Source organism: Antrostomus carolinensis, unplaced genomic scaffold (genome assembly GCF_000700745.2).
Source record: "Antrostomus carolinensis isolate BGI_N321 unplaced genomic scaffold, ASM70074v2 scaffold8207, whole genome shotgun sequence".
Taxonomy (NCBI): Eukaryota; Metazoa; Chordata; class Aves; order Caprimulgiformes; family Caprimulgidae; genus Antrostomus; species Antrostomus carolinensis.
The window spans coordinates 8,484-23,458 of NW_010329463.1; the positions used below are offsets into that span (position 1 = coordinate 8,484).

The 14,975-nt window shown below is 34.6% G+C and overlaps 1 protein-coding gene across 1 annotated transcript in view; it reads left to right on the top strand.

The window, feature by feature from the left end:
- Window positions 1-14,975, top strand: part of ITFG1 (integrin alpha FG-GAP repeat containing 1) — a 75,923-nt gene that overhangs the window by 5,619 nt on the left and 55,329 nt on the right. Inside the window, exon 5 of the mRNA XM_010172566.2 lies at window positions 2,079-2,173. Coding sequence (XP_010170868.2) covers window positions 2,079-2,173 — 95 coding nt within the window. The remainder of the gene's footprint in view (window positions 1-2,078; window positions 2,174-14,975) is intronic.

Consider the following 14,975-nt stretch of genomic DNA (forward strand, 5'->3'; position numbering starts at 1 on the left):
TGATTTAGAGATTTTTCTCTCAATTGTTAAAGAATGTGCTCAAAAGAGAGCAGAAATTACTTATAGCATGTGAGTTGCGTTATAAATGTCAAAATAAATACATTGTTCTTAGCTTTGTGATGATATAAAAATAACTCTCGACATTTTATTTTAAAACTATTTTCTTTGGACTGGAACTTTAAATCAGTTGTTTGAAGAAATTTGCATCTTCTAACTTGGTATTTTGCAGCTTTTAAATGGAACACAGGAGTGTCTTGAATGTTATTTAGTAACATTAACACAGAAACTTAAAAGCTTTGTGTATTTCAGGAGAAATCCAGGTGTTGGTGTCACAGCTGTTTTAGGTTTGCATGCAATCAATGTTTAAGCTTATTTAAAAAGAAAGGGTGTTAGGAAGTCTTTGCATTCTTATGTGTCTTTCTGTAGCTATTGTTTCAGAAGCTGTCTGTTACCACTGGAGAGATCAATGAGATGATTACTCTGTCTCTATGGCAACAGTATATCAGCTTTCCATCCTGCATCTCTATGGCCCATCAGAAATGTTTAGATAAGGCTTCCCCCCCCACACCCCATCAGGGAGTTTAACAAATCTATACCTGTTTTTCCTAACTGACTCTTTTCCTTTCCTCAGAGGTCATTCAGAAGTGATGTAGGGTAAATAAAAGTTAAATGTGTAAAGCTATACCCTTCTTGGCAATATGTTTTTGGTCATTAATCCCAACTTGGATTTTATGACCATTACTTTTATTTAAATTGATGGCTTATAGAACAGAGATTTCAAATTCACAAGAGTGTTTCTGAACATCTTATAATGATGATATATTGAAAATTTACAAGATTTTGAAGATAGGGAAAACTAGGAGGGATTTGTTTCATTTTGTTGAAGAAAATCCTTTCAGTAGCATACAAATAAACTTACTCATTATAGCTCAAAATAAGACTGAGTGCTATAGGTAGCAGCATAAGCAATGTCTTGTACGTGGAAAACAGCTTTATGTCATCTGCTTAGAACAGCTTTTTTCTGTTTTTAATCTAAAATATTTTTAAATTTATACTAGAGCTGTATAACTAACTTCCTTGGCTATCTTCAAAACTGAATACATAGAAAAACTTACAGAAAATATTTATTTATTGATTGATTTAAGGTTAAGTGATTCTTTTTAACATTTCTAAGACTTAGTTATGATCTCTGGGAAGTTATCAGAGGCTTATTTTTTGTCTTACCATAAAATGAGTCATGGAAGATAAGGACTTCAGTAATGTGTGTGCAATGTCCCTGGAATAAACAGTTATTCCAGACATTAGTAATATCACTGTCCTACATATTAAGATTTTTCTGTGTATATTAGCTAAGGGTTCTGAAAGTAACATATCTGATGATTCAACTGCTCTGACTTCTGAACAATTTGTTAAATTTCAGTGCACTACTAATAGGGAGGTTTGGAAGTTCAGTCATTTTTAGAGCAGAAACCAGCAGGACATGTATGTTTATAAATACATAACTAAAAGTATCACCAGCTTGGGAGATGGCGTAATTAGCATGTAGTCTATCATAACGTGAGAGTTTAATTTTTGTGTTGATTTTTTTTTTTTTTAAGTGATTGAAAAGGAAGTGCATTTACCTGGAGGAGGCATGAACTGCTTTAACAGCATGCGATTATGTCCCTTTTTGCTCATCTTTATTAATCCTAAAGCAGACTTCAAAAGTACTGATAGTAAAGCTGCTTGAGGAACCCAGGGAGGACAGCCATCAGTGTATCAAGAGTTACAGCTGAAGTCTAGGCACTAAATTTCACTTTGTGGGTAGTGATATTTTTCTGTGTACAAAAAAGTTGCTTTAGAAAGTTAATAAAATCTAACTGAAGCCCCCTGTGCTATGAATAATCCTTTGCAGAACCTTTCAAGCATAGTTACATGGTATATTGTAAGCTAAGGAGTAACTTTAGTTTAGGGTTAGTAGAACATGCTTTATGTTCAATTTCATCTAAAGCTTCACAAATTTTTTAAAAAGTTATATTATCATGATTAACAGTCCCTAAGTGTTGATGAAATTTATTGCTTTTTATTCTTGTCTGTAGGAACTTGACATGGCATGCTGCATTGGATACTCAAAGTAAAATGTATACACCGCACTCTCATGCATTTATAGATTTAAATAACGACTTAACTGCCGGTAAGTCCTAAGTGTTAAATAACTTCCTAAAAATATTTATCACTAAGTATACAATGTAATGTATTGCAATTTCCTTCTAATATTTTATTAAATTCTGTTGATGGTTGTAAAGACTTGGTTGAATTCAGTAATTACATGACTTGGCTACTTCTGATTTTTATTTTTTTTTAATTTTTAAGTATTTTATTTTAATAGCTGTGACTTTAAAATTCTGGGTTTTAAAAAATAATTGCCAAAATGAATAACCTAATAACGTTTTCTTGTTGATGATATTTTAATCACTATTAATACTTGTTCTGAATAATTTTGTGTTCACCATTAAAGCACTGTTTCCTGTTCTTTGTGATGCTGCACGGTAACATTCAGTTTGCAACTGAATCAGAAGCAAGGCTGCATTTTCTTTATCTTGAGTCAGAAAATAGTTTTGTAGTTTATTCAGAAGAATGTTTTAAAGATTGGACTTGTAATTTGTTTCTTCAAGATTTCAATATGATTTCATTTTATTTTGTTGTAGTTAATTCTATCACTGATTGAGAAAATAGCATGTGAGACTATTCCTCTATTACTATATGAGCAATCCTGTAACTTATTTACAACTCAGTGTTGACAAACAAGTACTGGTGAGAACTTTTCTAATGGTAGATAAACTGTATTCTCCCTTTGGTGGTGGCTTTGGTCTGTTTGGGTTGGGGTTTTTTTGTTTGTTGGGTCGGTTGTGGGGTTTTTTTGTGAAATATGCAATGCAGTTTAGCCTTCGATTACCACAGTTAATGTATTTATCGCATACCTGGTTCATACCTCCAAGCACATTTAAATATTGTGTTAAACTTAATTTCTTAACACACTGAAGGAATTCTGAAATGCTTTACCTTCTGCTAGATGTGCAATGTACATCAATTCATATATGGTAATTTTGGAAAGAGAGCTTATTTTTTTCCTATTTAGTTGCATAGGAATGAGAGAGGAAAGAGTCCATAAATTTAATTAAGATGCTCAGAAATGCTGAGGATTAAGTTAATTGCTTTAGCACGTAGTCAGACCTTAATACTCGGTTCTGGCACATTGCCGCTTGAAGCTGTGAAGTGGAAATTCCAACTGGAAAATTATATTTATGGTTGCTTACCATAATCAGTGTCATGTAATAACCAATTCTAACACACTTATTTCTATAAATCTTTGGAATTTTGTTTTAGTGGCATGGACAGCATAGATGACCATACCAGGTAGCATTTTAAGAAGAATATATTAAAATCTAAACTCACAGGTAGGTAAAGGTAGGAAGTCTAAGTTGCTTACATAGATCAATCACAGACAGATCAGTTTTTGGAAGAGTACGCAAAGGTTTTTATGACAGCTAACAGCCTAAAGAATGTCCAGAGAGTTCCAGTTAGTGCTAGTGATATATGGAAGTTCCGCTATTAAATAAAATGAAAGTCAGGATCTGTGCGTGGGAAGTGCTGGGAGCTTTTATAGATTTACATCTATATTCATATCTCAAGATGTGAATAGAAACTTCTATGAAGCACTCCCCATAGAAAGATCCTGACTTTTATTTGCTTGTAACAGCAAGGACATAACACCTCAGGCTGAAATATATGTCATGTTACAGCAACCTGAGGAAAATTTCAAGGAAAATAATTCATTCTGAGAAGAAAACTGGAGAAAATATTACCATAGAATTATTTTCTTCAAAATAATTTTTTACTTCGAAGATGGGAATGATAATTTTTTTTTTTTTTTTTTTTTTTTTTGCTTTCCCTATGAAAATTGGACCAACTCTGAGCAAGGCATATGTTGCTGAAGAATAGCACCTTATCAGTGATATCTGATATTTCATGACTGACATGATATTCCAAGACTGCCTGCTGCCAAAATGAAAAGTCACCAATCCTCTGGTCCTGTCTGCACATTTATGGCAGTTCCCTCATATCAGCTATAGTAACCGCTCAGGAACTGGGCAGGAACACAGTTCACCTTCACTTTTGAGTTATTAAGCTGATCCAACTCACCATGCAGCTTCAGAACCAATGTGAGCACAGAGAGAAGGTAGACTCCTATTTTAGTAGCAGCAGTTGTAGCCTGCCTTTAACCAAGCATGAAACTGAGTCTCATTGTGCCTCTTCCAAAAAATACCTGTTTAGTGTTCTCACCATGTCTCCTTTAATTTGTGTTAGTCTGTACAGAGTTGGGCAAGTGACTCATGGAAGTTGTCAGTTGATATAATTTTAAAAAAAAAAAAAGGCAAACCAAAAAACAACCTGTATATAACTGTCTATACTGTTCTGATAGTACTGTGATTCTAAATCCTCTCTGGCAGGCAGTGCCAGGATAAGGTGCTACTTAGGATATTACTGTAGTAACTAGTCCTGTGTCTTGCTCTGTGCAGCCTGGAGAGACTTTGCAGAAGACAGCTAAATGCTTCTCCTGGCTGTTTAGCTCTGTTCCTTGATAGCATAGCTGGCACAGTGCAGCCTTACTACACCAGCAGAGAGAGGAGTGCGATCTGTATGGTGTTAGTTCTCAGTGCAGTCAGTGGCATCTATTGCTTCTTGTTTGGCTCAGGTAGAGCTACTGAAGAGAAGAGGATTCTTGTGACTCGGTATTCTCCCACACAACCATTCTTGAGCTGGAACAAAACCTCATTAAGAATAGGTCCTTGTACACATTAAAGTCATATTAATTAGGAGGGAAGTATTAACAAGGATGCTACTGTGGTACTTTTTGACTGAAAAATTTAGAGTATTTACTCCCAGGTAATGGTACTATTCATAAATATGAAGCTATATTTGTACCTAAAATGGATGCACTGAGTTTTGTGTACAAATAAAAAACAAACCTCCAGAATACACCATCTTTACTTGTTGGGGTTTTTGTTGTTTTTTTTTTTTAAAGACCTTTTTCTAACATTCTGCAATGCTTTGAGGCTCTTTGTGTTCTGTAATAAATGCAGCCAATTCAGTGATTTTTAGCTGGGCTATTTTTGGCAACTCTATCATTATAAACAGCTTAGGAGATTTAAAGTGTGCTTGACATTAAAAAAAAAAAAAAAAAAAAAAAGAAAAAATCCTCTCTGGGCTGAGAATCTTTTTGCTAGTTTATTGCCTAACCCGTTTTCAACCTGCTGATATTAAACCCTCAAAACAGAGCTTTTAATTGGCGTACTTCTCCTGCTCTGGGTAAAATGAAGTTGAATTGCTATGATTTCATTATATGAGAACATGTTCATAAGGATGTTTTTAATCCCTGACAATGCTTCATGAAAGGCTAACTGTGTAAGGACTTTATAATCCAAAAATCCACTAACCGGAACAAAGATAATACTAATTTCTCTTGGTGAGATATAAACTAGGCTGTTTCAGATAGCAACGCTGCTGCTGTTTTTAAATAAAGCATCATCATATAGAAATCAGCTTCTTATAATTTCTAATTCAGTAAGTAATTTTGAATTAGGCCAGGAATTTTATATAGTCCATGCAAAAATCTGCAGTATAAAACCTCTACCAAAGCATCTGTGTGTGCTTTATGGATAAAGTAAATACAAAATTATCAAGTGTCTTTTGCATGTGTATTAAGCATGTGTTGCTTCAGGGAGGAGTATCTAGTTCAGAGTGGCTGAAATTAGAAGATGTCTGGAAATGGTCTAGTCACCCTACCTACCATCAGTGTCCCTGTACATGCACTGAGATAGACTGAAAGGTGAGGAAAAAATGCAGTCACCCTTGTTAGCAGAAAGCTACTGGGTGTCTAGTAATACCATACTCACACTTGTCATTAGTTCTTTTTAACAACTATCTTAAGAAAAAAAATCTTGAAACTAATAATAATAGGTTTGTCTGAATAGATTAATTTCAACTGTATTTTATAGAGCATGACAGTTCAGCTGAGTGTTTCCAAAGCAGGCTCCTCAAGTAAGAGACCTATTTTTAAAATGTCATATCCTCAAACTGAGAGATTTATATCACATGACTTAAGAAGTATGTGAACAGGATTTAACTCTTTTTGACTTACAGTAAAAGAGGTAAAAAGTAACTTCTCTTTGTATTAATTTACTCAATTAGAAGTAAATAGGAACTCTGTCTTTCTCAGAAGTGTGTTTCAGATGTGTCAGTCAGGAGATGGAGATCTTGGATGTTTAATTGAATAAACCCAGTATGGTCATTATGCTGAAAATTTTACAATTGAAATACACGAACCAGACCTTGGAGAAAAAATGTTGTAGCTGGAAACTAAGGCCAAGATAGGTAAAAGAGCTTGGTCAAAACCACCCGGAAGTGATGTAGTGTTGGGTACCAGTACAGATCATCTATTTAAAGCGAGACAATAGACAAACATATTTTGATTAAGCCATTGTTGATCTGCATCACAGTCAGCATTTTCAGATAAATACTTTGGACCAAGCTGAAGTTTAAAGTCAGCGTGGTTCCTAGGTGAACACTGATTAGACTGTCTTAATATAAGCTCTCCTAAGTGTATCGAGAGTGCTTTATCTAAAGTTGAGATTTTTTTGCTACTTTTTTTTTTTTCCCCTATTTACTTAACTTGATTGTTTCTAATAAAACATCTTAAAATGTCAGATGTCAGTTAGGTCTAATGCTGTTTTTCTAAGACAAAATTTCAGTACTTAATTACTGGAAAAAAGGGTTATTAATAAACAACAAATTTGTATGCACTTAAAGTTAGAAGTCTTCTGCAAAGAAATCGGGCCATGGCCCTGCAAATATTTATAAAATGTTCAAATGTGTAAGACAAACTGCCTTGGACTCTGAATCATACTGTAACTCCATACTGTACATCTGTCGATGTATCCTTGAATGCTATGAAAAATAACTAAGGTATTGAATATTCTGTACCTTATTTGGCTATGTGATTCCAGAGTTTGGAAATTCTGCTTTTACAACTTGTCTTGTGTTGAACACTAGCACATGGTGTGTATAATTGCAGATATTTCTGGAACTGTTTATATAAAATGAAGGAAAAATCAAAACCTTGATTTGGGGAAAACTAAAATGGAAAAATCATTAGTCAGAAACAGCTTGCTATAAGCTAATTGCTAGTCTCTCTGCTGATTTCTGATGGTTAATTTTCTTATGTTGTTGTGCTTTGGGAATCTAGAAACTTGATGTACCAGAACATTTACAATTTGTTTTCTTTTTGATTCCTGCTTCTTAGTTTAAATGCATAAATGTAGATAGTTTTCTTCCTGAAAACGAATCATTCAAATCACAAATTACAGGACACTGTAATGCCTGATGTCAGACTGACTATATTTTTGGTGACTTTCCTCTTGGTGGAAGCCTCTCTGCATATAATATTATCATCAAAGCATATTTTATGCAATATTTCTGTATTTATTCTCTATTAAAATAACCAAGGTCATTATGTTTGCAAACAAATTATCTGGCTTTTTAAAATTTATCTTGAGATGGCATTTTAAAACTGGGGAGGTGTGCATATGCAATTGAAGTCAAATCGTTCTCTCTGGTTTGATACCTCCCTTTTTTTTTTTTTTTTTTTTTTTTTTTTTTTTTTTTTTACCAAAACAATTATTCAGTAATGCCATTTCACTTTTTAAGTCCTTGAACAGGTACATTTTTTAATTACTTAACTGTTTTAAGCTCTGATAACAGAGCCTGCCTGAGAGTTTAGAGCAAATAATGGAGGCAAAAATGTATCATATAAGACACAGATATTTGGGGGGCCTCAGTCTATGTCTGTAAAGTTTTGTTTGTTTGTTATTACTTATTTTTACTACTTACAGATTTGTTCAAGTAGAAATGTTCCGTGTGACATGATCTCCTGTTACCTCTATTTCTCCATTTGTTCCTGTGCAATGTTCAATACCACAGGAAGTTCCTGCTCATAAGATGAAACCAGAGTTGCTCAAATTAGCTACATCTCCTCCTGCTGCTGAGATTGGTCTATTTTTGCCAATGCCACTTTTCTTAGTCATAGCTTACCTCATGAAGAGAATGAAAGAATAAGTAAGAGATCTTTACAGAAAAGAAATAGCTATTTTAACTTAAGTTTTTCCTAATTTCTAAAAGAACCCATCACCTGTGCTATCTGCTTAGCAGTTTTAATTTTAAAACTGCCATTATGATGTGTCTCAAAAGCTATTCCTTTAGAAATTTTTAATTATATACACTGATACAATTACATACACTGGGGGCTATTAATATATTTTTATGAGAATCAATAACTTAATATAGGTGAGAAGTAAGTTGGTTTTGCCCCAAACAGCACTTTGTTGAGAAAGCATGAATGTGAAAATGGGTTCTGAAAGAACTCTTAACACTGAGTGGTCATCTTCTATTGCTTGAAACAATATTGTTGCCTTTATTCTGAAAATAAACAGAATTTTCTGTCTGAAAACTCATGTTTGAAGTGCTAAAAACCAGAGGAATAGTCCCACTTACTCTGCGTATTCAGAAGCATAACTATTTGGCATGGATCTAATTTAAAAGTTTTCCATTTAAATGACACTTTTAAATTAATATATATGGATTTTTTTCTACAGTAATTTTTAATAATTAAAGGGATTTTAGTGCTTAATTATGTTGTTTATAATTGTTTATCACCTGCCTTACTAAAAAGTTCTACTAAATTTTGAAAGACCCATTTGAAAAGCAGAGTAAATTCACAACCTTTTTTATTATAAGCACATTTCTTAAAAGTTTGCAAATACAAATTAGCTTGTTTGGAATATATGAAGTAATTTTGCTTAAATTTTTCAGAGGAGGAAGTTCCTGGAAGGATTGGTTCCTTAACTTACTGTTTCATGCTCCTAGCACAAAAAATTCATGACAAGTTAATTGCAAACTCATTAGCGTTGGTAGTTGTACTCGTATCTATACTGTAAAAGCTAAATTGCTATTGCTAGGCAGTAGATGTATTCCATTTTCTCTAGTATAGAACTAATGCCAGCTTGACAAGCAAATCCGAATACCAAATGATAGAGGGTTGCTCTGCTTGAATGGAAAACTAACGAAGAGAAGCACAAAACTTGTCAAATTTGGTTTCCCATTTCTATATAAAGATGTAAAACTGATTAAATCTATTTTTAATATAAAATTGGGTTTCTGCGTATTAAAAATATCATACAACCAAAGTTGTATAAGTACAACTAAAAAAATTGTAAGTAATATTTTTAATTTTGGTTTTATATACTTTTTTTTTCCTATCGGTAGGTCAATCTGCAATGTAAATAGAGGAAAGTTATCTCTTCCTTGTCCTTAGGCTTTATGGCATTTAATGCAGCTGTCACCTTACCCATTCTGTCAACACACTGCAAAGCAGAGATTTTTAGTTCAGCATATTATTTACATACACCAGTACATACAAGCAGGCATGTTCATATCTACTTCTAGTTAAAGAATGTGCTCAGACACACCTGTTCTTCCACGGAAATGATAAATCTTTTATGCATGTTTGTACTGTATGTTCTCATTGGGCAATACCTTGTGCGTTTTGACAGCGTTTAAAAATAGGGGCTCTTTTTTTCCTTTATTAATTTAAACTTTGGAAGTAAACGTGAAATGAAGCTGTAGCTTAAGAATGTTGCTTATGCCCTAGTGGCTTCTGAAGACAACCGTAGATGCTGAGGGTTTTAATTCTGAAATAAAGCCCTCTGACATTAAACAGAAAGGTCAAATCAGTCATTAGTGAAATGAACACTCCATCTATAAATAGTACTGGTTTTTTATAACACTCAAAAGTTGAAGGAAAATAACAAGGATAATCAGAAGTGAACTTGGAGTAGATTGAGTTATGTTTTTATTGCAATTTCCTAGTGGTGCTAATAAAAAAAAAGCAATGTTTGGAAGTAGGGCTTGTAATACTATCTGCTTTATTTAGTAAGGTTGTCTGCAGTTTTCCAGTTGGGCTGAAATCTTTTAAGCTCTCTACCTGCCTCCGCATTGAACTTTTTCTAACTTAGGTACTTTCACAAACCAAAGCTGTAGGGGAGCTGGTTTGGTATTTGATAACTTAGGACAACTTTTTTCTTAGTGACCTAGCACTTGCTTTTGAAACAGCCTACCTGAAAGACAGCAAGGTCTCTTTGCTTTTGCTGGTTTAATTAAAAGATCTATTCAAATTTAGCCACTGGACTATTGCCAGTGTTTGGATGCATAACTGAGAGCAGGGGCAAAAGCAGAGATGACGCACAGGAAGTGGAAATAGAAGTTGGTAGGTGGGGAAGAAAGAAATACAGGTTGAAGGTAGGGAATTTAGATGGAGATGATGAGGAGCAAACACTGGATGAATTTCTGCAAGAAGAGGATGTTAACAGATGAAATTGAAGTTTTTAAAGGAAGACTGATCTAGGGTGTGGAATAAGAGAAGCGTAGTTGCGTCAGACTGGGTTAAGAGGAGTCTAGGACTGTCTATGTGGAGAATGCTGTGGGATAAGGATCGGAGATGGACCTGCTGTTGGGTGTAGAGCTGTTCAGTTGGAAACTGTCTATATGATTATTTATGCATCTGCAGCAAAAATTGCTAAGATGTATGGTGTAAGAAGCTAGGGATTGCAGGAAGAGTAGAAATGCTTTCATGTTCAAGGTGTTTGAATGCTGTCCTGCATTCCAGTCTGTCTGTTCTATGGGATTCCTTTGTCATGACAGAAAACCTGTTGCAATTACATGTTGGGCTCTCAGTAGGCGATAATCTATCAGGCATCTTTATTGGAAGTGTCTGGTTTCTGAGCCCGCATGGCAAGAATGCCATGCTTTTGGTGCTTGAGATGGGCCACCATAAATATTAGTAGTTATGTAATGCTCCATTAGATATATTACATAGAAATGCTCAGAAATTGATCCAGCTTGAGATATCAGTGTGCTGTGTCCAAATTATTATTTCAGTGTTTGTAGATGTATTTGGAGGACCTTGGCATTCATCGATCTAAAGGTTCTAAACTTAGTGCAGTCTATCTGTACAAGTTTTACGTAGCTTTCTGGGGAGATTTTTCAGTCTTCACTGGGCCGTATGTTGATACGATGTCAAAATTAGCTGATCCCATCAAATAAAGATGGATGAAACTGAGCTTGCAATAGAGTACTTGAGTATCTTCCCTTTTCAAGCTGAGACATAAATTCTAATAATCTCTATTTCTTTTTTTTTTTTTTTTTTTTTTTTTTTTTTGGCAAGAATGATGAAGTCTGTGCTTTTCAGTAGATGTAGTTACTGTTGATAAGATGTAGTAGAGCCTGGATTGCAGCATTTTATTACTAAGCCAATTAACTCAACTTAAAGAATAGCCAAATTTGCTCACCATCTCACTTTTTAGGGAAAATAAAGTTGTGAGAAAAATGCAGCGTGGTTTTGTGTTGCAGCATGCGTCAGATATCTTCTGTATTAAGTTTATGGTATCTGGTTAGGTTGTTTTTCAATCTTGTGGATCTAAAATGCTGGGTAAGCTCCTTGATTCTTTTTCTTATTCCCAGGCTGTTGAACTTTGTTTATGAATTTCCCCTATCGCTTATGTTTTTTTAATGTTAATCGCTGCCTGTATAATAAAAAATAGGAAAACATATTTAAATGTGAACACACTTCACTTTGCATTTGTTTCAGAGAAACATTTCCTCAGACAGTACTGCTTGTTTTATTTCTAGCCATTTGCCTCAGCTGTAGATTACATTTCAGGAAATCAGCCCGAATCCGACATGAAGATCTTCCCTGATCCCAGCTATCAAGGACTTTACATCTTAATTATATCATGCCACAAACTAAAAATGTAAGAAATGCCCTGCAGGCTTAGTCTAGTGGCCCATCCAGCTAATCCACTATTCTTTCTCTGGCAGTGGCAGTAGGAAAGTGGCCAGACTGATTTCCTTCCCCATTGCCTATTTCCACATATGCCTCCAGAATCTACAACAGGTATAGAGTTGTTAAAGGTACATCCTTGCCTGTTGTTTTTGGTATCCCTTTATGTACCTGTTGTCTAGTAAAAGTATGCACAGTATCACCTTTGTATTCTGTAAATAATTAAGATTGTTGAGCTCCGGATTGTTTGATTTTTGTAATCTCAGGTTGTAAATATCTCTCGTTGTGCTGTTGTTAAGTTCATCAATGTTTGAGGAGAGCAGTATGATCCAGCCCTCAATACTTTATCCTTGCTCTTTAAACTTAGAGATCTGTGTGCAAATGATTTTGTTTTCTACAGCTGAAATTGCAACCAGAACTGCCTTCCAAAGGCATTGTGGCAGCATATCTTTGGACAAGTGACATATGTAATGACAGGCATTCCTTGTAGGAAAGAGGGGTTCAGTTTTCTTAACATAGCCAGAAGCAAAACAAAAACGTTGCCGTTTTCAAGAAGATTAGTGTATTACAATACAAAAAGTGTAGAAATGAACTGTGTATGTCTTCATTGTTGTGTAATCCGAGTACTGAACGTACAGATCCTATTGCATTTGCTGTCTCCATCTCTTCTCCTGCAGCTCTTATTTATTAAAGAATTTACTAACAATAGACATGGAAAGCTATAGCAACAGTGGTGAAAGATGTCTGCCATGAATACTGTTCCTTTGGGAAGGAGATGCTTGCAAGGAGTTTTTGCTGTGGCTGTATAGAAAAAAAAGATATTTATAAATTGATGTTTTAAATTATCATTTTTCTGTTATCTTTTTGTAGTTTGACTTGCATTTAGTATCCTGATTTATTCCTCATACACTGCAGATAGCTAAATATATTATTTGATTTTTATTAAGTTGTGTGACATGCCAGCCACAGTGATTCTCCTATCCTTTTTTGTTTTCCTCAGAGTCCAATGTTTATTTTAAAGCTACTTTTGATTCTGGTCCTAACATCTGGGATTTTCTATGCCTGTTGTTTCTTGCCTTCCTATGTTATTTCAATTCCCTGTGCAGTCATATTTCTGAATATTTCTATACACTTATTATGAAATCAGATTAAATGAGGAAGGAGAAAAACAACTAATAGAAAATGTTTCAGGCTAAGAATGAAAAAAAATTGATTTTTTTTTTCAGTGGATAAGAAAAAAACATTGCAAATCATTCTTCTTGTTACATGCTTCTACAAAATAGCTGTATATGTGTAATATAGAGTAATCATACATGCTCTGTTACAAGTAATTCACTAATACTTGAGTGAGTTCATAGTGGCCGTGTCTCAAAATTAGGGATAGTATCCTTTGCAGTTTACTTTGCTGTTGTTGCCCAGTCACGATGAGTGCCTGACTTTCTGTGGCCTGCTGTTAACTCTGTCTGGGATGAACAGTATGGAACGTCTTTTCAGTCAAAGATGGCCTTTATGCTCTCTGAGGAGCTGTAACTGATATATTTCCTCTGTAAAGCTCAAATGAAAACAAGATATATTACTACTTACAGATAGTTCAAATCATAGTAGTGCTTATATGACTTCCCATTAAGATGTTAAGAACATTAATTTCTCTTTATTCTAAAAGCTCTTTTGTAAGGATACTATAAGTGGTACTGCATTTTCCCACTGAAGAAATTTTTTTTTTTTTTAACTGAGAAGTTTTCATAGTAAGCTGCATTAGTATAGGTTTTAAAATTAAGAATAATTATTAATTGAAATTCTCTTACATTTTAAATTAGCCGAGTCTTGTTTTATTTTTGCTGGTTTTATTTTTAATGAACTTTGTTTTAACCTTAAATAAATTATTTAAAGCTAAGGACTTTGTAGTACCCCCAGCATAACTCATATCTGCCTTTTGTATTTGTTTTTTTCCCACCCCAAAAGCATAACTGTGTTGCTTAAAAACCTGATGCATTTATTTAACCTAGTGATAACCAACTGTTTGGAGCTGAATTTCTAGCATAATAATACTGGGTACATTATGTCTTGTGTTGGCAGCTATGCCATTTTGTCTAATTCTGGGATAGAGCCACAAAGCATGTATAAAGATAGCGTTGCCAGAGGGAACGCTGAGGTAGCGCTCCCCAGGATCGCTCCTTGGTAGAGGACTGGGCAGGGAGGACTGACTTGGCAACTAAAGGTGATGGGTCAGCTCTGCAGTGTGTGGTGGGAGAACAGTTACAGTGCCAACCCAAATGTCTGCTGGAGGTTAGGCAACCTGTTCTGTTTGCTAATCAATTGCTTTTCATTTCCTGTGTATTTTAAGTATAACATTGAAAAGAGCCTATTGTGGCATAATCTGTACATGACATAGCCTATAACTAGTTGCAATCTGCAGTACAAACTACCACATGGATATACTACAACCCTACTTGAAATACTTACTTGAACCTCAAAAACTCTTTTCAGAGACTTAGTGACATTGTGACCTGTAGGAAAGTGAGTTGAGGCTTCTGTTGATACATGTTTCTCTCTTCCCTGCCCCATGAATATATTGATTTTTTAAATATTTTTCTGGGTTATATTATTAATATTATTCTGGTAATGAACAATATCACACTAACTTCCTTCTACATACAAAGTTAAAAGTTGAAAGTTTATATATGTTTTCTAAGTTATATCTATGATATCTTCAGATTGTTTCTATTACTTCTGTCTCTTGCCTTCAAGAAATATTTAAGTATCAATATAATTCATTCCAGTTAAGCACACTTTCATGCTGTTCATGTGTATGCTCTAAAGGAAATTGCCATTTCAGGCATTCAGGGGAATAAAATCAAATAGTATAACTTTCAAGCTGGGGGGCAGGGGGAAGCAAGATCTTTGGGTTTCTTTTGTGTGTGTGTGTATGTGGGTTTTTTGGTTTGTTTTCTGGTTTTGGGGTTTTTTGGTTTTGGTTTTTTTTGGGGGGGTGGGGGGGCGTTGTTTTGTGGGGGGGTTTTTGGAGTTGGGGTTTTTTCCTGGT